General features: G+C 47.6%; 8 protein-coding genes across 8 annotated transcripts; 5 read left to right on the plus strand and 3 right to left on the minus strand.

The window, feature by feature from the left end:
* Nucleotides 1–139: 139 nt before the first annotated feature.
* RhiXN_02172 (DEAD/DEAH box helicase) lies at nt 140–2,220 on the plus strand (the record flags this gene model as incomplete). Its single annotated transcript, XM_043321991.1, has 8 exons — nt 140–451; nt 509–582; nt 650–728; nt 782–899; nt 952–1,307; nt 1,360–1,501; nt 1,560–1,738; nt 1,798–2,220. 8 exons carry the CDS (start codon nt 140–142, stop codon nt 2,218–2,220), a joined length of 1,683 nt encoding a protein of 560 aa, XP_043187814.1.
* A 269-nt stretch (nt 2,221–2,489) lies between these two features.
* Nucleotides 2,490–3,663, plus strand: RhiXN_02173 (tetraspannin domain-containing protein; the record flags this gene model as incomplete). Its single annotated transcript, XM_043321992.1, has 8 exons — nt 2,490–2,622; nt 2,674–2,716; nt 2,768–2,780; nt 2,838–2,885; nt 2,945–2,999; nt 3,064–3,225; nt 3,282–3,352; nt 3,421–3,663. The coding sequence occupies 8 exons, from the start codon at nt 2,490–2,492 to the stop codon at nt 3,661–3,663; spliced, it is 768 nt and encodes a 255-aa protein (XP_043187815.1).
* A 485-nt stretch (nt 3,664–4,148) lies between these two features.
* Nucleotides 4,149–6,036, plus strand: RhiXN_02174 (Golgi apparatus membrane protein; the record flags this gene model as incomplete). Its single annotated transcript, XM_043321993.1, has 8 exons — nt 4,149–4,720; nt 4,783–4,853; nt 4,903–5,096; nt 5,160–5,267; nt 5,327–5,503; nt 5,564–5,633; nt 5,694–5,780; nt 5,897–6,036. The coding sequence occupies 8 exons, from the start codon at nt 4,149–4,151 to the stop codon at nt 6,034–6,036; spliced, it is 1,419 nt and encodes a 472-aa protein (XP_043187816.1).
* A 529-nt stretch (nt 6,037–6,565) lies between these two features.
* RhiXN_02175 (glycoside hydrolase family 35 protein) lies at nt 6,566–10,766 on the minus strand (the record flags this gene model as incomplete). Its single annotated transcript, XM_043321994.1, has 23 exons — nt 6,566–6,710; nt 6,783–7,124; nt 7,178–7,311; nt 7,368–7,635; nt 7,688–7,813; nt 7,863–8,573; nt 8,624–8,789; nt 8,844–8,907; nt 8,957–8,968; nt 9,027–9,092; nt 9,147–9,185; nt 9,242–9,289; nt 9,342–9,351; nt 9,404–9,449; nt 9,501–9,596; nt 9,647–9,665; nt 9,717–9,753; nt 9,809–9,896; nt 9,948–10,165; nt 10,221–10,331; nt 10,384–10,460; nt 10,516–10,546; nt 10,600–10,766. The coding sequence occupies 23 exons, from the start codon at nt 10,764–10,766 to the stop codon at nt 6,566–6,568; spliced, it is 3,021 nt and encodes a 1,006-aa protein (XP_043187817.1).
* Nucleotides 10,767–11,913: 1,147 nt separating this feature from the next.
* On the minus strand, nt 11,914–15,820 carry RhiXN_02176 (DNA replication licensing factor MCM2/3/5 family pretein; the record flags this gene model as incomplete). Its single annotated transcript, XM_043321995.1, has 16 exons — nt 11,914–12,122; nt 12,177–12,570; nt 12,630–12,900; nt 12,938–12,945; nt 13,001–13,168; nt 13,222–13,834; nt 13,884–14,247; nt 14,301–14,518; nt 14,573–14,781; nt 15,019–15,023; nt 15,079–15,131; nt 15,188–15,364; nt 15,415–15,473; nt 15,529–15,643; nt 15,700–15,742; nt 15,802–15,820. 16 exons carry the CDS (start codon nt 15,818–15,820, stop codon nt 11,914–11,916), a joined length of 2,925 nt encoding a protein of 974 aa, XP_043187818.1.
* Nucleotides 15,821–16,960: 1,140 nt separating this feature from the next.
* On the plus strand, nt 16,961–19,328 carry RhiXN_02177 (major facilitator superfamily transporter; the record flags this gene model as incomplete). Its single annotated transcript, XM_043321996.1, has 13 exons — nt 16,961–17,309; nt 17,363–17,450; nt 17,504–17,775; nt 17,839–17,889; nt 18,201–18,308; nt 18,360–18,427; nt 18,479–18,503; nt 18,556–18,618; nt 18,675–18,729; nt 18,801–18,844; nt 18,893–18,985; nt 19,042–19,076; nt 19,131–19,328. The coding sequence occupies 13 exons, from the start codon at nt 16,961–16,963 to the stop codon at nt 19,326–19,328; spliced, it is 1,449 nt and encodes a 482-aa protein (XP_043187819.1).
* A 336-nt stretch (nt 19,329–19,664) lies between these two features.
* RhiXN_02178 (uncharacterized protein) lies at nt 19,665–21,718 on the minus strand (the record flags this gene model as incomplete). Its single annotated transcript, XM_043321997.1, has 14 exons — nt 19,665–19,771; nt 19,824–20,081; nt 20,158–20,202; nt 20,251–20,352; nt 20,405–20,520; nt 20,573–20,667; nt 20,735–20,901; nt 20,951–20,964; nt 21,025–21,134; nt 21,186–21,219; nt 21,333–21,402; nt 21,456–21,514; nt 21,564–21,601; nt 21,656–21,718. The coding sequence occupies 14 exons, from the start codon at nt 21,716–21,718 to the stop codon at nt 19,665–19,667; spliced, it is 1,278 nt and encodes a 425-aa protein (XP_043187820.1).
* Nucleotides 21,719–21,853: 135 nt separating this feature from the next.
* RhiXN_02179 (3' exoribonuclease family domain-containing protein) lies at nt 21,854–24,447 on the plus strand (the record flags this gene model as incomplete). Its single annotated transcript, XM_043321998.1, has 9 exons — nt 21,854–22,134; nt 22,196–22,438; nt 22,488–22,582; nt 22,636–22,742; nt 22,790–22,972; nt 23,024–23,046; nt 23,706–23,944; nt 24,000–24,171; nt 24,219–24,447. The coding sequence occupies 9 exons, from the start codon at nt 21,854–21,856 to the stop codon at nt 24,445–24,447; spliced, it is 1,572 nt and encodes a 523-aa protein (XP_043187821.1).
* Nucleotides 24,448–24,542: the final 95 nt, after the last annotated feature.

Below are 24,542 nucleotides of genomic sequence, written 5' to 3' on the forward strand. Positions count from 1 at the left end.
CCTTATGAATTTTGTGAAGCGCCGAAATTCTGAGATCGGCCAAAATACCTGTTTGCTTTACTTTCACCTCAAGGCTTGAAATCTTATACCTGTAGCTATCCGGACTATATAAAACATCAAGTCCAACTATAGCTCGAAAATGTCTGACTCAGAGGCATCTTCAAGTACATCTGCTGCAGGGTCACCCCCACAAATCGAGACCGAAGAGGCAGCAGCTGCACAGGAGCAGTCGACGACCGTAACAGGAGTAACACTCGACTCGACTTCATTCGCTTCTCTTGAATTGTCGAAACAAACAATAGATGGCCTTACCGCCATGGGTATGACACGGATGACACCCGTTCAAGCACGTACAATTCCTCCCTTGCTGGCCGGTCGAGATGTCTTGGGTGCCGCACGCACAGGGAGTGGAAAGACTTTAGCTTTCCTAGTTCCAAGTATGAGCTGTTATGTAGGATGAAGTTCAAGCCCAGGAACGGTGAGTAATTGAATTAGGTTTCAATTTTAGGTTGTTTATGGTAAACTAGGGACGGGCATTATAATCATTTCTCCTACTCGAGAATTGGCCCTTCAGATTTCCATGTGCAAAGGAGGTCATGAGCGGTCATCACTCACAAACATTTGGAATCGTTATGGGGGGAGCGAATAGAAAGGCAGAGGTTGAGAAGCTACAAAAGGGTGTTAATTTGCTGGTTGCGACTCCCGGACGGCTGCTTGATCACCTGCAGGTATGTTTAATACATATAGGCCAGATAATGAATATTCACGGTGGCTCTGACAGAACACAAAAGGATTCGTATTCAGAAATCTTAAAGGTTTGGTCATCGACGAGGCAGACAGAATATTAGAGATTGGATTCGAGGAAGAAATGAAGCAAATTATCAGCATCCTACCTAATGGTGCGTCTTTTTACTGCATTTATTGACACGAAAGCGCTGACAGTGTATGCAGAGAACCGCCAATCAATGCTCTTCTCCGCCACACAAACCACCAAGGTTTCTGACCTCGCCAGAATATCCTTACGCCAGACACCCGGGCCACTACATATAAATGTTGAGAGCGAATCCGCACCAAGCACTGTGATACACTCAGTCAGGGTTATGTTGTATGCCCTAGCGATCGAAGGTATGTACTCTCCTTCCCTCCTGTTTCGTTCTGACCGAAGGGCCGCCAGATTCCTTTTACTGTTTACTTTCCTCAAAAAGAATCTAAAGAAAAAGGTCGTTGTGTTCTTTTCGAGTTGCAACTCGGTCAAGTATCATGCCGAGCTATTGAACTACATTGACGTCCCTGTGCTGGATCTACATGTACGGTTTACACTCGCACGTTTTCTCCTAGACTAATAAATCGGTTATCTAGGGCAAGCAAAAACAACAGAAACGCACAAATACCTTTTTCGAATTTTGCAATGCTTCCCAAGGGACATTACTTTGCACAGACGTCGCAGCTCGAGGACTGGACATTCCCAAAGTTGACTGGATTGTCCAGTTCGATCCACCTGGTGGGTTGAATGCACCGAGTTACGATTGGGTAATGATCTAATTAGCTTTATATTATAGATGATCCACGAGACTACATCCACCGTGTTGGTCGTACCGCGCGGGCAGGAAAAGCGGGAAAGAGCTTGATGTTTTTGTTAGAGAGCGAGCTTGGGTTCTTGAGATATCTCAAGGAAGCAAGGGTTCCTCTGAACGAGTTTAGTTTCCCGGCTGACAAGATCGCCAACGTCCAGTCACAAGTGAGTTTCGACCTAATTCAATACTCTCATACCGTGATTGACTAATGACTTGTATCTAGCTCGAGAAACTCCTCCAAAAGAACTACTATCTCCATCGGTCAGCCCTCGATGGATATAGATCCTACCTTCAATCATACGCCTCCTATTCGCTCAAGAAGATTTTCGATGTGAACAAGTTAGATCTCGCCAAGGTCGGCAAAGCGTTTGGATTCGCCGTCCCGCCCAGGGTAAACATTGCTGTAGCCGGCGAACGGCCCGGGAATGATGAAGACGAAGATGGCGAAAAGAGGAGCAAGGGGAAGAGAGAAGGGCTACTCACGATCAGGAAGAGGAGGAAGAAGGCGAAGGAAGTAGCTCGCGCCAGGAATAGCAAGCAAAAGCGAGTTGAGCAACTAGGAAAGAAGCGCGTCGAAAAGGAGGTGTTCAAGAAGGGCAAAGAGAGACAAGCCCAAAAAGCTGCAGGACAACAATGGTCTCGATAGCCCACATGCCAAAATGTATATATTTTATCCTGGTTATTTCACATATTACTCTTGTGTGGTTTGACGGTGTGGCTGGGACTGACGCGATATTAATTAAGCGCCCGGGTGATTGGGGTCTTGCAACGTGACGTCGACGTCGTGGTTTCGCGGTTTGCCTCATCCCCCTTTGACCACGTATAAGATCTATCGATTTCCAGGACCTGTGCGCTCTCTCGACTACTGACTGCTCGCTAGTATAATACTAATCAATACGATAATAGCTTTAGACTATGCCTTCGTCGCAAGCCCCCCACTACGCATGGGCCTCTGGGCATGTGCTCCTCCTGCTCTGTGCAGCCGTCTGGCTCCCTAGCTCGCTCCGACACCCGTTTTCAACCCCCAAGACGGCCTATAGCTATCGCTGTATGTTTATTACTATCACCGCTCTCTTTATGTATACTGATTTGCTTCGAGTGGCCTATCTCGGAGCACTTACGAGTTATGGGATCGTCTGTTTGTGAGTGCCTTGCTCTATGTCGTCATTGTATTTTGCTGATGATGTATGCAGTAAGGCATTGGGCGTATGTGATCCAAGTTTGAATTACGGTTTAATTACTGAGTGGGATTCATGGCTATAGACGCCGACCGCCAATTTGGCATTTTTGAAACGAGCGATGGCTGATGAGGTGAGCACGGCCCGTACAACTCAACACGAGGCGCCGACACTGATTATTTCCTTTGATAGAACTGCCAATACTTTTTACTTGCCCTGTTTTGGCTCTTGACTAAACCCATTTCTCGTACGTGTCCCAAAAGGCAATATGAATATCACGAGATTGAATTTTTCTTTTTCTCTCGGAATAGTGTCCCTTGTCCCCTATGCGATTTTCTCGACGTTCCATGTGTTGACGTTTGTGCGTACGACTGTGTTGCCCAAGCTGGCTCCCCCGAAGCCTCCTGCGCGCGAAGGCGAGAGGCAAGCAAAAGATACGCCGCTTCAGAAACAGTTGCACCAACTTGTTAAATGTCGGTCATTCTGATATCTCGATGGGATCTCAAACTAACTCTATTTGGGCCGATAGCTCAATATGATCCCGCGATGAACGTCTGCGCCTGGGCCGAGCTCGTCATTCTTGTCAGGACGATCGTTGGGGTGTTCTTGTGAGTGATGGATAAATAAAGATAAACGAGTGTTCTGACGTAGTCACTTTACTGCACCAGTTCTGGAACGGGTTTATTGCCCCGATCGCGTTTGCTCACTTCCTCCGATTGCGGTTCTACTACTCGTTGTTCTCGCGTAACGCAATCAAGGGGGCCGACGGACATATCCAAGGATACGTCAACGGGACACCAGCTGCCAAGGCTGGGTACGAGAAGTTCAAGGAGGTTGTGACACGCTGGAGCGGAACGGTCTTGGTCCCAGCTGGAGGTGCTGCCGAGCCTGGTCCTGCGCCTAGGCGTTGAAAAAATTTACAAAGACAAGATACAAGAGGTGGGGGTGGGAAGATAATAGTAATATCAGTATGCCTGATTGCTTAGTATAAAGTATTTTTTGAGAAATGAGAAATGTGTATATGCATGTCATCTGAAGCGGATATTGTACTGATTGGCGAATGGTTCGGCGGGGAGTGTCGTAACGGACGGTCGTAATGTTAGCCGTAATCGTGAGTGAGAGTGTGAGGTGAATAGATTACCGGCGCTTAGGGGTTGTCAGTTGTCAGCCCGAGTTTGAAACGGACACTCGCGTGATCTCGACCACGAGAACTTTTGACGGTAACCAGATTGGTTTGAACTGACCCCAGCACTAGTCCACTCATTCGGCTTGGTTGTACGCTCTTTTTCACTTGTGTTTATCGCTGGACGGATACCGCACCGAGAGCAACGCCAAATATATCTGCAGAATTTAATTAGCACACATTAGCTCACCTCTCGTACTCCCCGCTAGTTAAATGGCCGGCTTCAGAGCTCCCTATCACGCTTCCCTCTCCTCCTCGAGTGTCTTGGATATGGACCGACAAGCGCCGAGCAGCCAGCAGACGACATTTCCCTATCACACGCATGGGCATGGACACGGGCATGGGCATGGGCCGTCGCACTTTAGCTCGTCACCGCACTCGGCGTTCCACTCGATCGACTCACCGTACCCACCGTATGCGACAAAGCAGTCCATGTCTGACTTCAGCACGACCCTCGGACACGGCGACCCGGACCCCGAGAGTGCGACGATCGACGCCGTGAACCAACACCATGCGCCTGACTCGGGCGAGGATCCGCCGAGCGGGAGAACAGCCACACTCCTCGCCCGCCTCCGACGACTCGTTCCCAACTCGTTCTACTGTCGATTGTATCTCCTTGTTGTCCTTGTCGAGTCCACCATCGATGTGGTCATCGAGGGCATCATCTACCTCAAGATGAAGGATGCCTTGGACGGCCTCGAGGCGGCCAGCTCGACAGACAAGCAGGCAAACGATCTCACTATCAAGAGGTTGCCGGTCTACCTTGGGATATTTGCCTTTGCCCAGTTAGTTCTCTTTTTGTCCCGATTTCCATGTGCCTGTGTTTATTCGCTAATCCACATCACAGCGTCTATCAATTCATTCTTGCCATGTTTGCCGTCCATCAGCGGAATATCATGCAATTTGTTTTTCTGGGTCGTAAGTCGCTCTCTTACCTAGTCATTCGACTCCTGCTCACTTGCCCAAGTCTTCAACATGGCGCTCCTCACCTACTCTGTCATCCAAATATCCGAAATTCGTGTCAAATCCGACGTCGTCATCAAGGAGGCTTCCCAACAAATCGTCAAGATCCTCACTTCTACCATCCCCTGCGTAATTTCACTCGCACAGATAGTTTATGTCGGCCTTGCGTGGAAAATCTATCAGGAATTTGGCTGGAAGGTCAGTCCGGCATTCATTTCCCCCGCAGCAACCGCCTGACCAACCCTGATTCCCCTCGCCCAGGTCTACAAACTTCTTGGCGCGGATAGGCTTGTCAAGAAGATGTATGCGCATTATCTCTTCTACGAGTGTCTCATCAAATTTGACGGCTTCTTTTGGGTCGGCTTTTCCGTACAGGCAGGTGGCATTCCCCTTGTCCCGTGCGCCCCTTTGCTCACGTCTATACATAGTATCTGGCCCTAGTTCTCAGTCCTGGAGATGTCGAGTACTACCTCACAATGGCCATGACCCCCGGTTGTTTCTTGATATTGCTCGTTGGCCACCTGGCAGCCCGCCACGAAAACAAATGGATGATGATTAGTTTCTTCTTGGGATGCTTGTGCGCCTTGATTTATTTCACCTACAAGGTTCGTCGCCTCCTTTTTTTCCCCAGAAAGCGTGGCGTCGTCTCTAACGATTGGTTATAGCTTTACCGCATATTCAGCCTACGAGAGTTGCCCGACTACATTGGTGTGTGGAAGAGTCATTCAATTTTTGGTATGTCCGTCTGGTGTTATGGGTCCGTACGGCTGATTGACGGATTTGACTTTGACACAGCGGCGATTTCAATCCTTTTCTTGTTGATTACTTTTGGATCGGGATTGTTGGTGTGGAACAATTTCGGCAAGGGGTTAAAGAAGCAGAGTACGTCCCCGCTTATTACTACCAGCCTCCATTGACCCCAACATCCATCCCTTGGGCATCATTCGTCTCTTGCTTGACCCTTTAATCGGTTAACTAACCCACTACTCGTGTTGCAGTGGACAAGGCAGACCATGCCAAGAAGCAAGCAGAAAACATGGGAATAAGCGGACACAAGCGAACGGGAACCGTTGCGTCCAGTTATATGATGAATGGCACAAACGGGCCAAAACGGAATAACCGCATGAGCATCGAGTAATGTTTCCCCTCCCACTTCCATTTTTTGCTTTTTTCTCTATCTTTCTCTTTTCTCTGGTTATGGATCTGCCTGCTTGACACTGTATCATCCTCATCTATCTACCTTGTGACGACCTCCTCCCACCGAGCGCGTATTTATTTATTGCTCCGTCCTATCCTGCTGTTTAACTATCAATCCCACGCATGCCCTCTGGACTCGAACCTAAATTTCTCTCTCCCCTCCCTATCTCTCTCTCTCTCTTGGTACATTGCAGCCTGGTCCGCTGATGTACCTTATTCATACGACTGTCCTTTCGTTGAATTTTTTCGCTCCTACTTCTTTCGTTCTTACGTTGTTAGTCGATAGGACATTGATTGAATTTTTTCATGTCATTCGTATACCTCTCGTTTTTCTTTTGAGAAATTTGATATATCATTAACTTGTCATTTGGGCGTTTGGATTTGAGCTAGGGCGCTGTCTATTTAAACGATTTTTTTTTTTACACCAGTGGGAAGGGTCTATTATTTTTACATTTAGAGAAAGTTTCATTTCAGACGACAGTTCCGCGCGAAGTCCAGCCCGGGTTTGTGAGCTCGATCTTGCCGACTCCTCCATCGTACACTCCGTCGACTGCAAGCGACAGAGTGGGCTTCACCGGTTGGTCCTCGAGCACCCAGAGTGCAAACGCGACGGTACTAATGACCCATTATCAGTTCATGATTATTCGTTGTATCAAGCCAACCCGCCGCCTGCGCTGCCGCACTCACTTTTTACCCTGATAGTTTAAAATACCCTCATGCACTGGGAATTTGTACTGCGGCCCGAGCTCCGAAGCGACCTTTCCCATCGTCCAGCCGTTGACGAACAACACAGCACGGTACGGCCCCTTGGGTCCTCCGACCACAAAACTCATATGCACGTCCTTGCCAGACGGAATGTTCAAATTAAACTCGGTCCTGAAGAAGCCGACGCCGGCTTTCCCAGAGGGTAGTCCCTGGTTGAGAGCGCGCGAGGTCCAAGACTGGGCGTTGAATCCTGGGAGGTGCCACCCTGCTCGCTCGCCGTACAGACCGCCTTCGTTGAACACTCCGCGGGTCTTGTCTGGGAAACTGTTGAGGGTATTAGTGCATGTGGGAACGGAGGACAAGAAGCCGAGGCGTACTTGGTGTATCCGCCTAGTTTCCCTTGGACTTTCCATTCGCCAAATTTCCCGCCGTCCGGCAGTTGGAAGCCCCGGATGCCACGAGGGGACTTGGAGGTGTCCCCGTTCCAATCGTTGGTCTCGTTCAATCCGGTCTATTTGCCTCCCTCATTTGACCTCATCGCCAAATCGTGGAAAGAAACCAACTCACGTTATCTTGCAAGACGGTGATCATGTTCTTTCCAGCAACGAGCGCGCCCTTGGGGAACGTGAACACTTCATCGGTCTCCTCGATCGCGGGGTCGATAATGGGCCAGATGTATGCGGGATAAGTCGATTTACCGTATGTGGTCTTGACGAATTTGCCGTTGAGCCATACGGAAGCTGCGAATGCTTCTCCGCCATTGATACTCAGATTCACAGACTTTTCGGCCCCGGTTGCATTGAAATGTCCGCGCCAGAAGACAGGACCTTCGCAACTATTCAAAATCAAGATGAGGTTATGTCAATGGATGGGTGGGAAAGACGCACTATCCATAGTCACATCCGTAGAGAATGCGGCCATCTCCGTAGTAGGGTTTGTAGGGCGAGTTGGTGGTCGTGTGGTTTGCAACGATCCATTTAGAATCGTCGTAATTGGGAGCGATTTCGGGCAAACTGTGCATATGTCAGAAATTTGGTGCGTACCCACTAGTGCTCCACATACCTATCAGAGTATTTCCAGTTTGAAAGAGTGGGAACGTTAACTTGACCCTTTGAGATAGTGACCTTGCCCTCAACGAGCCCATCCACAATACTCGAGGCCGACACAGATACGCTCTTGCCGTTCCAGGAGACCTTGGAGCCCTTGGGAGCACCATAAATAGACACAGTGGTATCTTTCTCAAGGTCACCAGTCAGAGCAACAGTGTTGCCCTTGATATCCGCCGAGCGAACGAGGTAAGGTCCTCCAACGAGCAAGGTGCTATTAGTATCAAATTGCCAGTAGTTGCCCTTGCCTGTGTTGATAGTGGGTTGCCAGAACGTTCCAATCGTCCTAGAAGTCGCAAACAAGACGAGCGGGCCCGTCGACTCGGATGATATAGCTGTCAGCCCCTCGGTAGTAGGCTTAAACGTGAGCACGGTATATCCAGAAGGCTCGGTGCTGGCGGTAACGATCCTATTGCCTCCGATTTTGGGAGTACCTGAGAGTTTAACAGCGGCAGAGTGTTCAACCCCGGTGTCTCCGTGCAAGAATAGAACATCGCGCCCATTGAGTTTACCGGCGAAGAAAATAGCAGCAGTGGAGTACAACGCGCGGGAAGAGCCAAATGCAAAGTCTGCTACGATTACCTTGGACTGACGTCCTGCCAGGGTAATTTGAACGGGAATCGAGTTTGAAGATGCTTTAACGGTGAGTTTGAACACAAGATTTGCGCTAATCTAGCGTTAGGATGTAGCGACAATTGGCATTCATAAGTGACTTACGTGGATGGGGAATATGTTTGACGGGCAATGTAAAAGCCAGCCTTGGTGTCAGGGTTACGCAGCTCGGTTACAAAGGCGGCAGGATCGCTGACAGCCACGGCACCACTAGTGCTATTACCTACAATATCGGTCTTGTAAAACTCAGGAGCATTGCGGAGGAAAAGTCCTGGATCACAGGGTTAGCGTCCAAGAAGCGACGCCTACCGAGCTCACAACTAACCCTGCTTCTTGAACTCGGTATACTTTGTGGATAGCCTTCGGTTCTCACGAATGGAAGCACCGTTCTGGGTCAAAGTTAATCAATGGCACCCGCCCCTGAGAAGTATAACATACATCATAACTCGTCTATGCAATGAACCAAGTCAATGGGGGTGGAACGCATGAAGGCAAGATTCACACTTACATAACCTTTGTGGAATGGGAGATGACCCCAGCTGGTACCTCCATACAACATGTATGCGTTGAACATCTGACATCAATCAAAATTACGAGTCCGACTTCACATATAAAGTAGAATCCTTACCTTGACATTTTGGGCCCATAGATTCTTGTGGGCAACATCCTAATTTACAAACATGAATTTGGTTGGTTTAGGGCTAGTGTAGGAGCAATACCTACCAAGTAGTCGGGCCCAGTCATGTTATAGCATGAATCGAGGCCAGGCGACTTGAATGCTTTGAGTCACAAGTATTTTGGAATCAAATCAGCTTTTACTCACGTCGGGCCCCCTGTGAGTTGACTTCAATCAGTAGCTCGATAGTGCTGAAATGGGGTACTTACCATGGATCAAGTGATCCGCTCTGGAACTCCGGAATGAAGTGCGGGGCTAATTCGCCAATGAATTATGGTCGACTGTGATTAGGTGTATCTTACTTACTGTTAGGATTGGATGATAAATGGTAGTCATAATAGTTCTCAACGACAGGAGACCGATGAGAGGTATTGCGACAATCAAAACCATTAAAGTATGAATCTATACCCCCAGTTTGATGTTTATTCTGGATGCCCTCTCAAATCACATACCAAGTCCATATAGATCCACCTATATCAGAAGGATAAATGGCCGAACGTCGCAATGAGATTATCAACATACCTTTCCGAGGCCACTAACGTAGTTGCGGTCCATCCCGCTTCATGGGATAATATTAAGCTATAAAGTAGGTTAAGATGTTTAACAGAACTCACGCATCATTGAAAGTCGTCGGCACAACAACACCGTACTTGCGTACGGCAGCTTGTAAATCTGCCATCATTCCTGCCTTTCCAGGGTTCCCTGTGATTTGAAGGTGTAAGCAGGAGTATTGCTATATGTTTCGGGTCGTACCAGTATTTTCAGGTTGTGGGTATTCGTTCTCTATCTGAATTGCCACGACGGGACCACCCTCATTCACCTGATATCCCTTTACAGCTTCACTGACGGCCTTCACATAGGGAGCCCAAGCTGCTGCATAATCACTGGCGTTGGTACGTAAATGACCTTGGACTTCCGTAGTCACCCAGTGGGGAATGCCTCCAGCGGACGTCTCGGCATTGATATACGGCCTGTCAATTTTAGACTTATGACCATAGATTTCATGCTATTACCAATATAACTTACCCTGGACGATAAATCAAGAATATTCCCGCGGCCTTGGCAGCCTCGAAAATGGGTTTGACATCACGGTAATGATTCATGTCGATAACGTCTTTAGAAGGGCTTATTGTCCCCCTGTCGAATTGGTGAGTTAATTTAGATTGGGTTGAGTAATGTTCATGCGTACCAATGGATATAGATGCTGACCGTATTGAACCCGGCTGCTTTCATTTTTTGAAAAATATCTGGCCATAGCGAAGGAACCTATAGGTACAAAATTAGTCACAGCAAGAATTTCTATAAACGAGCATATACGCACGGGCAACCGCCATGGATGAAATTCGCCAGACCTGCATTCCTTAGGTTGGAGATATTCGTAGCGCAAGCTTCAGGTCTGACTCACCAAACAAAAACCCGCTGGCCATGGACAAATAGGCTATACTTGTCCCACTGAACAGCGTCAGTGTAGCCAGTTGAGGCGAGAGGAGTAGCACGGGGTGCAACTGCCCCAGCAGAAACTAGCGACTGGGCCAGAAGGGCTGTCGATACAGCAATCCGAGAGAGTCTCATTTCTCTAGTGGACAGGGTTGTGACTTATAGTGAATACTAGGCCAAACTTTTATACAGTATTTCGTCCCGCCCCGGGACGCAGCCCAGCATTTCTCATGGCGGGCAAGACGCTGAAAGAAGAGTATACGACATGGGGAGTTATTACTTTTCCCCATCAGGCAGTTCGAACGTGCTTCTCGTTTCTCCGAGACTTAGAGGTCCATCTAAGATCGGGCAAATTTTAATAGTAAGAAGGCTGGTAGGCTGACGAATAAGGGGTGGGAAGGAAGAGAACGCATGAGTTGAGGTAGACGAGAAGGATCACATGTGTCAAGTTGCATTTCAAGAATACGCCAAATGTGGCTGACGGTGCATAGCCACTGCGCCACGATCACGTGGCATACGGCAAATCACCACGTCAACTGTCTCTCACCCTGTGCTTAGCGTAGGTGCATCAATCAGAATACGATGAGCACCAGGTGAAGATATTGAAAGTTTCATGAATTATATACTCATTTATTGAAGGTTAACAGCACCCAGTGGACTCTCCTACCGCGATCGCTCGTCTCTTCTTCCGTCAAACCATAGTTCAGGTCGTTCTTCACCTTATCCTTATTCTAACACACCGCCCCAAGGCCAACGGTTTGCGGAGGACCTTGAAGGACAGAATGATGAAAGATTAGAGGGATTAACAGCCAAAGTAAAAATACTAAAAGACGTAAGCTATCGTGTGTAAAGCGTGCAGATGAGCACTTTGACAATGTGAATTTTCTGTAGATTACGATTGGAATAGGCAATGAAGTTCGTGATTCAACAGTCCAGCTAAGTCAGATGGTAAATGGTGAAAGCCTATGTGTATAAATGGGCCTAAAACTAATGCTTTTCGTAGAACGATGCATTTGCTGAAACGTCAGGAATCCTGGGTGGCACCTTTCGTCGTATGAACACCATGGCCACTCGCCAAGGAGGGAGATGGGCTTGCTACATGATTTTTATCTTTCTTGTATTATGCTTTTTTGTTGTTGTCTGGTTCTTTCGTCGCATCACTTAGACATGTATTTATATGGCCATATTTATCGTTTATCGCATCATATATCATTAAGACCATAAAACCAAAGATAATCAAACGGGAACAATACAAAATACAAACGGGTGGAGATAGTCGCACTCAAATCTTATAAATGACTCCATCGCTCAACATGATTTGGTCCGCTGCAGTCATAATCTCGGCAATTTCGGTCGCTTCTATACGACCAAAGAGTTCGTCAACAGGGAGGCCTTCGTTAATGGCCTCGAGAACTGATTCCATCGGAATGGCTTCTTCCTCTGCAAACCGTTCCTGGAATACTTCTGAAAGGCGGCTACGGAATTTATCGACTCTGGAAGGGGGAAATATTAGCTCAGCGCCTCACGGACCCAGAGCCGACTTACCGCTGAGGGCGACGCCGCGCGGTTGTGATTCCTGAGCTGCGCTGGATGAGGGCTCCTCCATGCGCCCATTAATACCGTTGACATCGTCGCCCTTGCCTTTGGTAGTCGTGGCAGGCTGTTGCTGTGGCATTTCCATCCGCTGCGGTGCACTTTCCATTTCATCGTCGCTCCCTTCCTCTTCGTCGCTTTGTGCTCCAGCCCCAGCGGCACCAGTATTGAGTTTACGTCGCTTTCGACGCTCTGGTTTGAGCACTTCTTTGAATAGGGCAAATTTGAGGATTTCTTCGGCAGCCATCGCGTCCTTCTCCTCTACCTTGGAGGAGAGTCGGGCCTTTGCATGAGCGGTGGCAAGACGAATCAACGTTTCAAGTGTACGTGCGGTTAAAGGCGAAGTCTAAGATAATACCATCAGTCTATTGCGAGGGAGGTGATATTAGTGGATCAAGAAAATACCTTTTTATTATTCCCTTCCAGTTCGTCATTTCGCAGAGACGCATATACTTGGACAATCCAATCAGCAGCACCCTGGGTGAGCACCGGAGCTGGTTTTGCTTTGGCATATTGAATGTATTTCTTTACGAAAGGGATCGAAAGGATTTCAGGTTTCTTGGCAGCCGAGCGAGTTGAACGAGAACTAGGCCCGGGAGCAACACCACCATGAATTAGTGGATCATATTCTCGAAGGGCTCGGTTGTTGTGCCAGAAGCGTTGGCAGTGGCGGCCGCTTCAACCGAGAGGCTCTGAGCCAGGTTTTCGTTGACAGGTGTTCCTAATTACGACCGTTTTGAATCCTCCATAAATTGAAAAGATACAAGTAAACGTACCTTCCTCATGGCCGGGTGGTACATAGCGATGCATGCGGAGTACATGGTCTGCGATCTTTCGGTCCCGGTTTTCTCGACGTCGTCCGTTACTACGAAGAGCAAATCAAAACGAGATAACAAGGAGTCCGGTAGCGCAATATTCCTGTGTGGATCTTTATGGACATCGTACTATGAAGACCAAAATTAATAGGCTGAAATCTACGACGTGCCAAAATACGCACCTGGCCGTAAATCGGATTGGCCGCCGCAATGACACTGCACCTAGCGTTCAAACTGGTATGTATACCTGCTTTGGCAATTGTGACAGTTTGTTGTTCCATTACTTCATGGATAGCAACGCGATCCACGTCGCTCATTTTGTCGAATTCGTCGATACACACAACCCCACGATCGGCCAACACCATTGCACCTGCCTCAAGTCTTCTCTCCCCTGTCTCTTTATCGGTAGTGACCGCAGCTGTCAAACCCACACCCGAGCTCCCTCGACCAGTAGTAGCAATAGCGAGTGAAGCGGTACTCAGCACAAAACGTAGGAGCTGAGATTTAGCAGTACTAGGGTCACCAACCATAAGAATGTTGATATCACCACGGATATGAGTTCCGTTGGTGAGGTTTTTCTCAGCACCACCGAGTAGGAGGAGAAGTATTGCACGCTTGATGTAATCATGACCATAGATAGACGGTGCAAGTGATGAGGATAGAAGGCTGACAATGTTGCGTTTTTGAGCGAGTTTGTTGATATTGCGAATGTCAGTGTCAGTCAGCCTGGCTTGTGCAATTCCACCTCCTGATTTGGTAGAGAGAAGCACAATATTATTTGATAAGATCAGAGTCCTGAGACAATGTGAGTGGAATTAGATTGGTGCAGAAATCTATTACTCACTTGAATCCTCCAGCACCACCACCTCCTCCAATTGAGCGGTACACGCCGACAAGTGTAACCCTGTCTCCTGGTTTGCATTTGTCGACTAGATCATCGTCCATTATTACATCGACGCTGCGCGGAAGTTGACCTGGTGGCGCGCGTTCCGGCATCTCTTGTACGCTGATTCGTTGGTGATCACGGAACGTGCTGTAACCAACTTCCATTTGCAGGGGATTGCCATCGGGGTCAACGAGAGGAGTTATGGTCGATGTAGGCCCCTGGCTAGAGAGAGTAGTACCATCACGGTAGTCGCATTTATAAAATGTGGACGTTTTTTCGGAGTAGTGCACCGAACGCATCATCTTGGGGCGAACAAGTGAGCCTATCAAAAGTTACAACTGTATCATATGCGAGAGATTTAATTTATGTGCTCACATCGAGTGACAATACCCTCCAAGCTAATCATCTTTCCGATATGGGAAGCACGGAGGGTGCGAGGGCTAACATGATGGTCTCCGAAACTACCACGGAAGCCGACGTGGTATTCTTTATTCGATATATCATGTTTTTCCGTATCGTATTGCAACTTCACTCTCCAAAAGAGCAGCGTCAAATGCAGGTATGTATTCATGCGGTTGTCTAAGGAGGCTGCGCTAATGTGTTAGGACGACAAGAATTGGGTGAAAATGAAGCGGAGTGGAACTTACCCAATAGCATGCTCGGCATTATAGTCTCTCAAGTCATCGACATTCACTATGAGACGAGTTTCATCGAGTCTGAGCATAGTATCGATCTCGGCAATATAGTCTGTCGAATCCGGTCGTGATGTATCTTCAAGAAATTCTTGGAGAATACGAGCTCTATCTCGCATAATATCATCAGGGAAGTTGGGCTCTGGTATTTCGGCCATATTGAGCTACAGGGTATGGCAGCGAGAGGGTGGAGTTGGTCGGTCCAAGGGAGACGCGTTGGAGACACGCGCTGTCAACATTTCCAAACAAATAGCATGTGACTACTTTCGGTGGGTCACTCAGTTTCTTAGTTCTCTATATCTTGTTGTCTACTGTAACCCAGAGAATTATGGACTTTTCTTTTCTCATTCGACACACTAAAGCAACTTCAGCTTTCCGGTTACTTGGTTGATGAGGCTCACTGGACCTGATATCACTATTATGAATATGACATGTTTCCCCGCAAAGTACCAATTACTTACCGGGACCGATACCTAATACGGTCCGAGATCCCGCAGCAATTTGGGTCCGGCCACTGCAACCTCAAGAATCAGCATAACGGTTAATTGTGAGAAACCCAGTATCACGCACGCATCCTGAATAGATCTCGCACAGAGGCTGAGGCTTTGTGCCGTTGCTTGTAACAACAGTAGCTCCTCCTCCGAATCGCATTTCAACGCAATTTTGGGCTGCCCGAATCGCTCCCAATGACGAAGCAACGCTGGATTCGCCGCAGATATGGCTTTGTAGCACGCCAAGGTCGCATGGCTGTGGCTCCGCGTTCCCGTTTATCCGTCATTATATCACTTAAAACTTACCCGCATTGAGCAGCAATCTTTCCCTTGGTCATTCCAAGGTCTGTCCGAACGACGAGGACCTATGGGACCAGAGGATGAATTACAACTAAGATCACGACACTGCAATCCACCAACCAATTTGCACTCCTCCATTAACCCGGCTTTGATTTCTCCTAGGTTTGTGTCATCATGTTCCTCTTCGTCAGATTCTTCGTTATCCGAACCTTCCCCCTTGATCGAAGGGGCGGGGCTCTGCTTTGGTGTAACATTGGTATACTTCAGAGAAGATCCAACGCCCCCCAATACCCGATGGTTGCGGACACAAGTGCAACAGCCACTACAAGTCCAGCTGTACAAATTACTTAATAAGTGGTTCTATAACCACTGTGTCTTTTACCCAATGCTTACCCTGGGTGTTAGAGGACATTGTCAGGCGTCTAGAACAAATCAGTGCTCAAGATCACGTGGACTACCAGGGTACTGTACTTTTGCATTGGTCAACCGGCTAATTTTCCCTTTTTGAGACGCATTGTCCAACCCTCATAACAATAATTTATCCCGCTTCCATGGCGTTCCTTGAACCCAAACCCAAAAATTTCAACGCATCCGCAAACTAATACATGATCGAATCCAAGTTTAATATCAATCTGGCATCTCGCGACCAGAGTGTCCTTTGGCCTGGTCGACCAGCGATAAGAGTGTTGCGATTGTTTAGACCTAGCACGTTGTTGAATTCTCCGATTCCATATTCATTCACCTAGACCGAGCAAGATATAGTAGGCACCAAGTACATTCTTATTCATCTAAGATCTCATCTCTATACATGGTCTAGCACCTTTGACTTGGACCGCAACTAGGATTACTTCAAACTATTCTACATTGACTTGAACCAGGTACCGATCAGCACCATCTAGATAGCCTAGAGTCCGCAATCATTATCGATCAGCCTGCATACAGCTGAACTTCTCACACTTGGAGCTTCGCATTTGCGGCGCCCCTACACGCATTTACCCGAATCTGTTACATCAAGCTGGGCACTCGAGGGAGGCTGCAGTATATGGGTGATTCAAGACACCGCAACGCCAATCCACGACCCACCCAATCGGCTTATTCCAGAGATGTGGCCGGGAGAGGTCATTTATGACTACTATTTGACCTCATTTCGGGCTCGGACCGATAACTTGGGGCTCCAGAAGTGGAAACTCAGAGTCCAGAACGCGTGCTGAGCCGATCTACAAGGTACATATACCAACTAGTAAAACTTTAGCTTGATAATATCAAAGCTGCCGCTCCGCCGGTGAAAGGAGAAACGCTTGAGAGCGCAAGCTACTCCGCACGGCATCGACTGAGAGCTATCGTGTGGCCATTTCAATTGTAACTTGCTTGTTTTCTTATTATCTAGCGGATTTTCAGACTCCACTTCACCCCCCAATCTCTCGCACCCCATGTCTCCCCCTCCCGAAGAGTCACAGCAAAGTACCAATGTGTACTCTCCGTTGCACCAGCTGGTCTACGCGAGCGACGGGCCAGTGCCCATGCTCCAACTAGCGTTCGGAGTGTCCTTGACATGACAGGGGTACCTGCCGCGCCAGAGAATGCTGTCGACACCGAGGATACCGACGTTCCAGTCAAAGAAGACATCAAACCTACCACTATACCTGAGATACCCATATTATCTCAACTACCAAGCTTGTATATCGACAAACAAAGTGCCAGTATATCCGGATATACTCCTGGATCTATTACTCCTGGGTACTCCGGAACCAACACGCCCGCTGCTGCCCGCGAAAACTATTTTGAAAATGCATTCGAATCAAGCGGAAATATAGCAAGCTCACATCCCGACACACCCCGTCTTAAACGCAGGCTAGCGCTATCTTTCTTTGGTTTCTTCTGCGCTGGGTGGTCAGATGGAAGTACGTAACTGTGATAATTATCGTTATTTTTGAGCTGAAATTAGTTCATAAAGTCACCGGAACCGTACTACCTCGTTTTGAGGAAACTTATCACGTCGATTATCTCACAGTCTCGCTACTTTTTGTCGCTTCAACCGTCGGGTATGTTAAGCTTCAGTTATAAAAACCCAAGCTGACTCATGAGCGTGTTCAAGTTTTGCGATTGGAACCGCTATCATAGAGCCACTGTTCAATGGGCTCGGTAGGTTCTCCCTGGCCGCCCGCCATCGCCGTTATTTCCCTGTATTTCCATCGCATATATCCAGAGTTCAGACCGGTGTCTCACTCTCTCAGGGACGCTGTGGTGTTCTTTTCTTTGGTGGGCTGTCCCAAGCCATCTACTTCACGATCGCTGCAGCAAAAGCACCGTTTCCCGCTATGATAATAGGATTTGGATTTTCTGGTATTGGTATTTCATTGTTGAGTGGTGAGTCATCTCTGATAAACTAGCGTTGAATATATAACGGCCTAACGCTCTCACGAAAACTAGGTCAATACAACGCGTTTGTTGCTGCACAAAAGTCTGCGGGAAGGTATCTCGGTACGTGTTTGCTCAAGTAAAGTGCTCGTATACTTAGCACCGCATATATAGGATGGCTACATGGTTTTTATGGTTTGCGTTTTTATTTCTCCCCCTTTTACAAAGCTCAGAGATGTACCTGTAGGAGTTGGCGCATTTGCTTCTCCTCTGGTTGGTCAGACGTTACTTGCTCGAGGGTGGGAATGGCCCCGTTTCTTCATAATCTCGGTCTGCTTGAGTTGTCTCAATACCATCCTCATTGTGTATACTTTCCACACCACACCACAGAGTTCAGAGAAGAAAGGCTAAAGCTATTGAATTACTCCGCCAAGGGGCTGAAGATATCGAGCTTGAAGGACACGGCAATGATAGTGGAGAAACGACTGTCTCAGGCTCTCCGCATCGGCACTCAAGATCACGAAGCGCTGGAGAGAGAAGTGGTATGTGGTTTGAACATTGGTTGGCATTTTCGGATGGCTCACTCCGCCCAGCCATGAGGATGACTTTGACTTCACCTATCGTATGGATATTTGCTATTTTCTTATGTACTTACACAGGGGTAAGTTTCATCCACATAAGACAAGGTCATAAGTTAATTCTAATCCTGTAGAGCGAAACAACAACCGGAGGATGGAGTGAGTACCCACCCGTAAATAAATAAAAATACTAATTCTCAATCTGCCTTAGTTGTTTCGTTCCTTTTGAAAGAGCGCAACGCTGATCCAGACACCGTTGGTTATGTTGCAAGTGGTTAGTTCCTATTTCTTAGCACGTACACAAGGCGGTACATTCCTAACTCATTTCAGGTTTCTGGGGTGGACTCGCTGTTGGCCGCCTCCTCCTTGGACAAATGTCTCCATAGTAAGGCGAAAGCATTTTTTTATTATAGAAAACTAGTTGTTAGTAACAAATTGCGCTCTGATTTATTGTAGTATTGGTCTTAAGCGCGAGAAACACCTCGTACATATCTACATCGGTACGTATTCAGCATGGGAATCGATTTTGTTGCTTACGGATCATGCAGGCGTTGCGTTGTTGATGACAATCCTTGTCTGGAAAGTGCCGTCATTTGTGGGAAATGCGTTTTGCACCGCAATTGTTGGATTTGTTTTAGGTCGTAAGTTTAACATGTGCGAATATATGTTCCAGTAACTTAAATTTTACATACCATAGCGATTTTTCCTACGAGCCTTTCATTGGCCACCAAAGTAAGCAATTGGCTGATTGGTTTCACATGCACAATGTTTACGTGTGTTTCTTAGCTCCTTCCAACCGAGATCCATATGACCGCATTGGCTACAATGTCAAGTTTTGCTAGCATAGGTTCGGCCCTCTACCCCTTTGTAACGGGTGTCCTTGCGAATGCAAAAGGGGTGGCGGTTCTTCAACCTATGATGCTTGGTATACTATCCGTAATGGCTGGCTTATGGTGTTTCTTCCCTACTCGGAGTATTACATGAGAGCAAGGCGCTGGGATAAGGATTTTCAATTGGGTTAACGTTATTGGGTTTAGTGCTTACTGTTCTCGCTTGTACGTTTTAAAAAATGCGCAAATATGCTGTTATAGATAAACGGAAATGCTCTTAGGCAAGTTATTTGTCTAATAAAGTAGGCCAAACTGATACACAAAGAAATACACAAGCAAGAAACTAGAGTACACCAAGTTAGACAGCGAGAATCGGACACACAACCAATTAAACATGGATCAAATGTGAGAAGCAGGAGAAAATGCAACAGCCAGCTCACTAGAGTTGGATAAAAAGGGATGAAGTTTGAGAAGGGAACAAACATCTCGCTTAAGTATCATCCGATGAATCCGAAGCGGTATCAACAAGGTCGTCATCCCCATCTGCATCAGTGCGGCCACTCGATTGGCGGGTTGGAGGCGGAGGGTGAGGTTTTTCTACTCATGATCAGAAACAAGAATTTACCGGCGATTGAGAACCGATACTGACCAGCTGCAGCTCCAACTGTCCTTGGTATGGATGGCCCACGCCCCAGCAAGGGCCGAGGGGGGCCCGTTCCCCGAACTACTCTAGGAGGCACGGCGGTACCGTTAGAGGAAGGTACTGCTGCCGGGGGATCTTTGGTGTATGAGTCGGCGTCGTTGTGCTCGAGTTTGAAGGTGATATAGGTGTTGAGAATTTTGGAGCTTAGAAGGTACGCGAGACACTGTGGACGACGGCTTTCCGGGAGGGAGAGGCAACAGAGGCCTTCGATATAATTTATCAGTGTATGTAAGAATACCAGGTATATAGCAGTGTACGGTAGCGAACTCCTCCAAGTCACTAGGCTGAAACGCCAGTGGTTTCCCATTCGCAGCTTTGTTTACACCTGACTATTAATGGTCATGGTGAATACGTGAGCCAGGAACAAACATACCCTTTCCAACTTTCTGCTTCTTCGATTTGGCCGTTTTGGCTGGTAGAGCCCCTTCACGCTTGTTGTTCTCGTTCGTGGTGTCAGATGCTGATGGCTCTGGCTCTGCGAGACCTGATCAGAATCAAGCTAACAAACTTAGGATTCGGCTTCGTACTCTTTTTCTTCTTGGAGGGCTTTGGTTTCGTCGCGGGTACTGGGGGCGGCACATCTTCGCTGTTGACACTTCCGGAGCGTTGTGTTGGTGTGGCAGGACCCGACTCTGTACTGGCGCTAAAATCGAGTGTCAATAATGTTCAGTGCATCCCGGGCTGAAGCAGTTTACCGTGCTTTACTAGCAGCGTTTCGGGGACCGGCACGTCGTGCATTTCCAAGTCCCATGCAAGTCGCAAGGTGCGACGCATATCTCGTCGACACAATCTACGAAATCCGTCAATCCAGTCGGCCATTATTGGGAGCCGTGTATCAGACCATGTTCACAACTCACCGTCCGTTTGCATTTGATGCAGTCTGCCATTGGTACCGGCTCCCCTTTAGCGCCGCTCGCATTGCTACCATTACTATTGGCCCCGCCATTTGCATCACCATTGATAAGAGTGTTCCCCGAGTTGGGTGTTCCGGGAAGTCCAGTATTTGTGCGCTGATTGATGTGTTCTTTTTGGGTATCTTAGCAGAAGTATTCATTATTCCGGGAGTGGCATACCTTCGAGTCTACACCTTGTAATTGATAAACAGTCAGTTTGAAGTTCCTTGGTTCTAATAAAGAGAAAAGCATACCTCATATGGCAAATAGCACACACCGCCCTAGTTCTCATTCCCGCTTTATGCTCATCAAGCGCTATCCCAAGAACCATGTCCTCGAGCATCGTGTCAAATATCGCGCTCGCCTCGACATTAATTCAATTATAGGTAGGTATCATGTATAAGCTAGTACTCACAAGAGCATCAACTTCGTTTTCAGACATAGTGGCGCTGGTCCGTCGTAGTTACAGAGACCAGTTGTGGTCTGAGACTGACGCGCCAAGTCACGTGAAAAGGACTGTGATCAGACAACCGAGACCCCCGAGACCAAACCAGTAGTTTACCGCTGCACATGAGTGTACAATGATGCGGGGCGGGAAATCCATACTGGGGGCAGGGGCGGTTCAAAAGTATCTGGGATAAAAATTAGCATGAAAACATCAAAATGACCACCGCAGGGCTCGAACCTGCAATCTCCTGATTGGTACAGATCGTAGTCAGACGCGATACCATTTCGCCAGGCGGCCTTGTCAAATAAAGATTAAGCTAGCTATGAGATTTTTACGCTTATTGACCAATTAATATCAGGATATGATCTACAAAAGTTGCGCCCCTGGAATAAGCAGTTGACTAGCAAAACGACTAGAAAATAGGTAGCAAAACTGACCACCGCAGGGCTCGAACCTGCAATCTCCTGATCAATACCACTCGTAGTCAGACGCGATACCATTTCGCCAGGCGGCCTGGCGAACGTACGCTTACACTATTAGATGATCGTGCACACTCGAGTTGATAATTCAGCAAGCGCTTTGCCTTCGTTTCAATTTGAAACTTTTGATCCCTTCCTTCCTAACCTGCACCGATTATGCATTCATTATCCAAAGCCGAGATAGCGTACACACGCTCTGCCTTGGTTGCAACAACATCCGACTCTGGCCAATTAAGAGGGGATGGTCGTGGTACGTTCGAATATCGCCCCATAGGAGTTGAATTAGGCGTATCACCGGCCACAAATGGAAGTGCTCGTGCACGAGTGGGGGGAACTGAAGTATGGACAGGAATTAAGCTAGAGGTTGAGACCAATGAGGCAAAGCTGGCAGGTGCTAGTGGACAAGACGGTGGGCGAGTTGAATTTGTAGTAGCATGGTAAGTGTCTTAAGAATAACTAAAGGCCTCTATTAACATCACATGGCTAACCCGCCTCCAGTACCCCTGGGTCTCACCCACACCTCTCTGGTCAGGCGATTGACGACATTTCCCTCGAATATTCGAATCAATGCGCCGCTGCGCTCGCATCTTTTTTGATACCCAACCCCCAATTCACCATAGTTCCAGGGTACAAGTCTTGGCTTATTCACGTAGATTCGCTGGTAATATCTGATGCTGGGAATTTGGTCGATGTGCTATGGATGGCAATACGGGGAGCATTATGGGATCTTCGGATACCTCGGTAAGTGGTGCCATTCGACTTTATTCTTCACTGGCCGTATTGTTTTCAGAACCAATCCTGTGTCATTTCGTACTCGCGATTCGGACAAAGCAATCAGAGGCGGCGATGCTTTTAGTAGTGCCGTAAAGTCAAAATATCAATCTGGTATGTCCAATCATAGTACCAACCTACTTTCCTCGCCTGAATATGAATTTTAGCTGGAGGTAAATCAGGTGCAGGAGACTTTGATTTGCCAGACTATTGGGATGATGGCGAGCCCCTCAATAATCGAGACTCGTTACCGGTTTCCATCACATATAATCTGGTAAGTACATGTATATTAATCCGATGTGCTATACTTAGCGAAAGTAGCTTCCACCTATGTATTTTCTTGATGCATCGGCTTCGGAAGAATTCAGCGTCGCGAGTCGTCTTTCGCTTGTGTTTTCCTGTCCAAACCCTGTCAGTGGCGCTTCCTCGAAACCTCTCTTACTAAGTTCTTGGTTGAGTGCGTCAGTCGACTTCAACGCGAGTTACCTCAAAATTATCATTAAGGTCCGGAAAAATCAATTCAAAAGATAGCTATATACTTATTTGTGATAACAGGATTGTGAATCCCGAGCTATTGAGTTAGCTAGAGCATTGGATCGGCGCATGTCGTCAGAAGAAGAATAGGGTAATGATCCAAGTAGTCCCTCTTTAATAGGTGGTTTGAAGATACCCGAAATTCATACGTTTTTAATCCGTTGTCCGGAGATGTCGCACGTGTTTCAATCGTTTCATGACGTGAACTTGCCGGTGTTCTTCCACCCTGGCTTGAGCGCCGAGGTTATTTCGGTGTGCACGGAGTATTTACCAATTCGGGAAAACCTCTCTTCGAATTGACACGACAATTTGTAGTCCTTCAGCCCAAAAGTGATACCAGAGTTCCTACTCTCCATCTATAAAAGGTGACATCCTTGGCGTGTCAGATTGCAATATTCATATCAACATGCTTGGCTCCATCCTTCTAGTTATAAGTGTATTCTTTTCTACTGCCTTGTCGCAGTCTACAGCCCCGTTGTACGGTCAGGTGGGTGAAATGGCATAGTTGATATACTAGTAATGAGGCTTATCCATCTGTACCCTACGGGCAGTGTGGTGGTATTGGCTGGAGCGGCGCAACAACGTGTGCGGCTGGCTCTACCTGCAACAAGCTTAATGGCAAGTAACTAAGATGCATATATGCGATTCGTTGTTTACCCAAATTCCACCCAGACTATTATTCACAATGTCTCCCCGGTGCCAGTAGTCCGAGCACAACGGCCCCACCTTCCTCAACGATAACAACCACAACCAAAACCTCGGCTGGACCTACCACAACCAAACCCACTACAACTGTTACCGGTGGTGGAACGGTCGGACCTACACTCTTGCCAAACTATCTTTGGATTCGCGCCGTGACTCCACCCAACTTCCACAAGTATCTTCAATCTTATACTCCAGGAACGGCTACCGATGCTGTACTCGCTGATGCCTCTACTGCGGGTAGGCGTTACAGACATAATCCACTGTGGTCATTTTTCTGATTAAGCATCTGAAGGGCAATTTGCGATTACTGGCGGGAAGCTGACCCAAATCACACCTAGTGGTGCCCTTCTCTATGCCAACGTCGAGGCGCGCGCCGATAGCACGGTCAACAAACTCAAAGTATCGTGGCAAACCAGCAGCGCTACTAGTGGCACATTCGTATGGAGCGGAGATGCACTTACATGGTGAGTATATTGGTACCACCTTGGCATAGCGTTGACACGTTCTTTAGGACCATTGACGGGATCACCCGCCCAAATAATGCAGCCTGGTTGGCATGTACAGATGCTGTAGAAGGACAAGTACTTTATGTTAATTTGGGTAAGCAAAACGTTCATCTCAACAATTTTATTTTCGATCACTTACCAGACCTTCATGAAGGCTCTTACGGATATAATACTCCAGCGGGATGCTCTGATCACACAATACACTATTACAACGGAGCTAAGGCTGATGTATAGGAGAATTCGGGTGTAAATAATATTTGTTTAAATTTGAGATGGGAGGGGCATTAGGAATCAGCGGACAACAAAAATTGTAAAAGGATTGCACGGCG

This window comes from Rhizoctonia solani, chromosome 16 (assembly GCF_016906535.1).
Source record: "Rhizoctonia solani chromosome 16, complete sequence".
Classification (NCBI taxonomy): domain Eukaryota; kingdom Fungi; phylum Basidiomycota; class Agaricomycetes; order Cantharellales; family Ceratobasidiaceae; genus Rhizoctonia; species Rhizoctonia solani.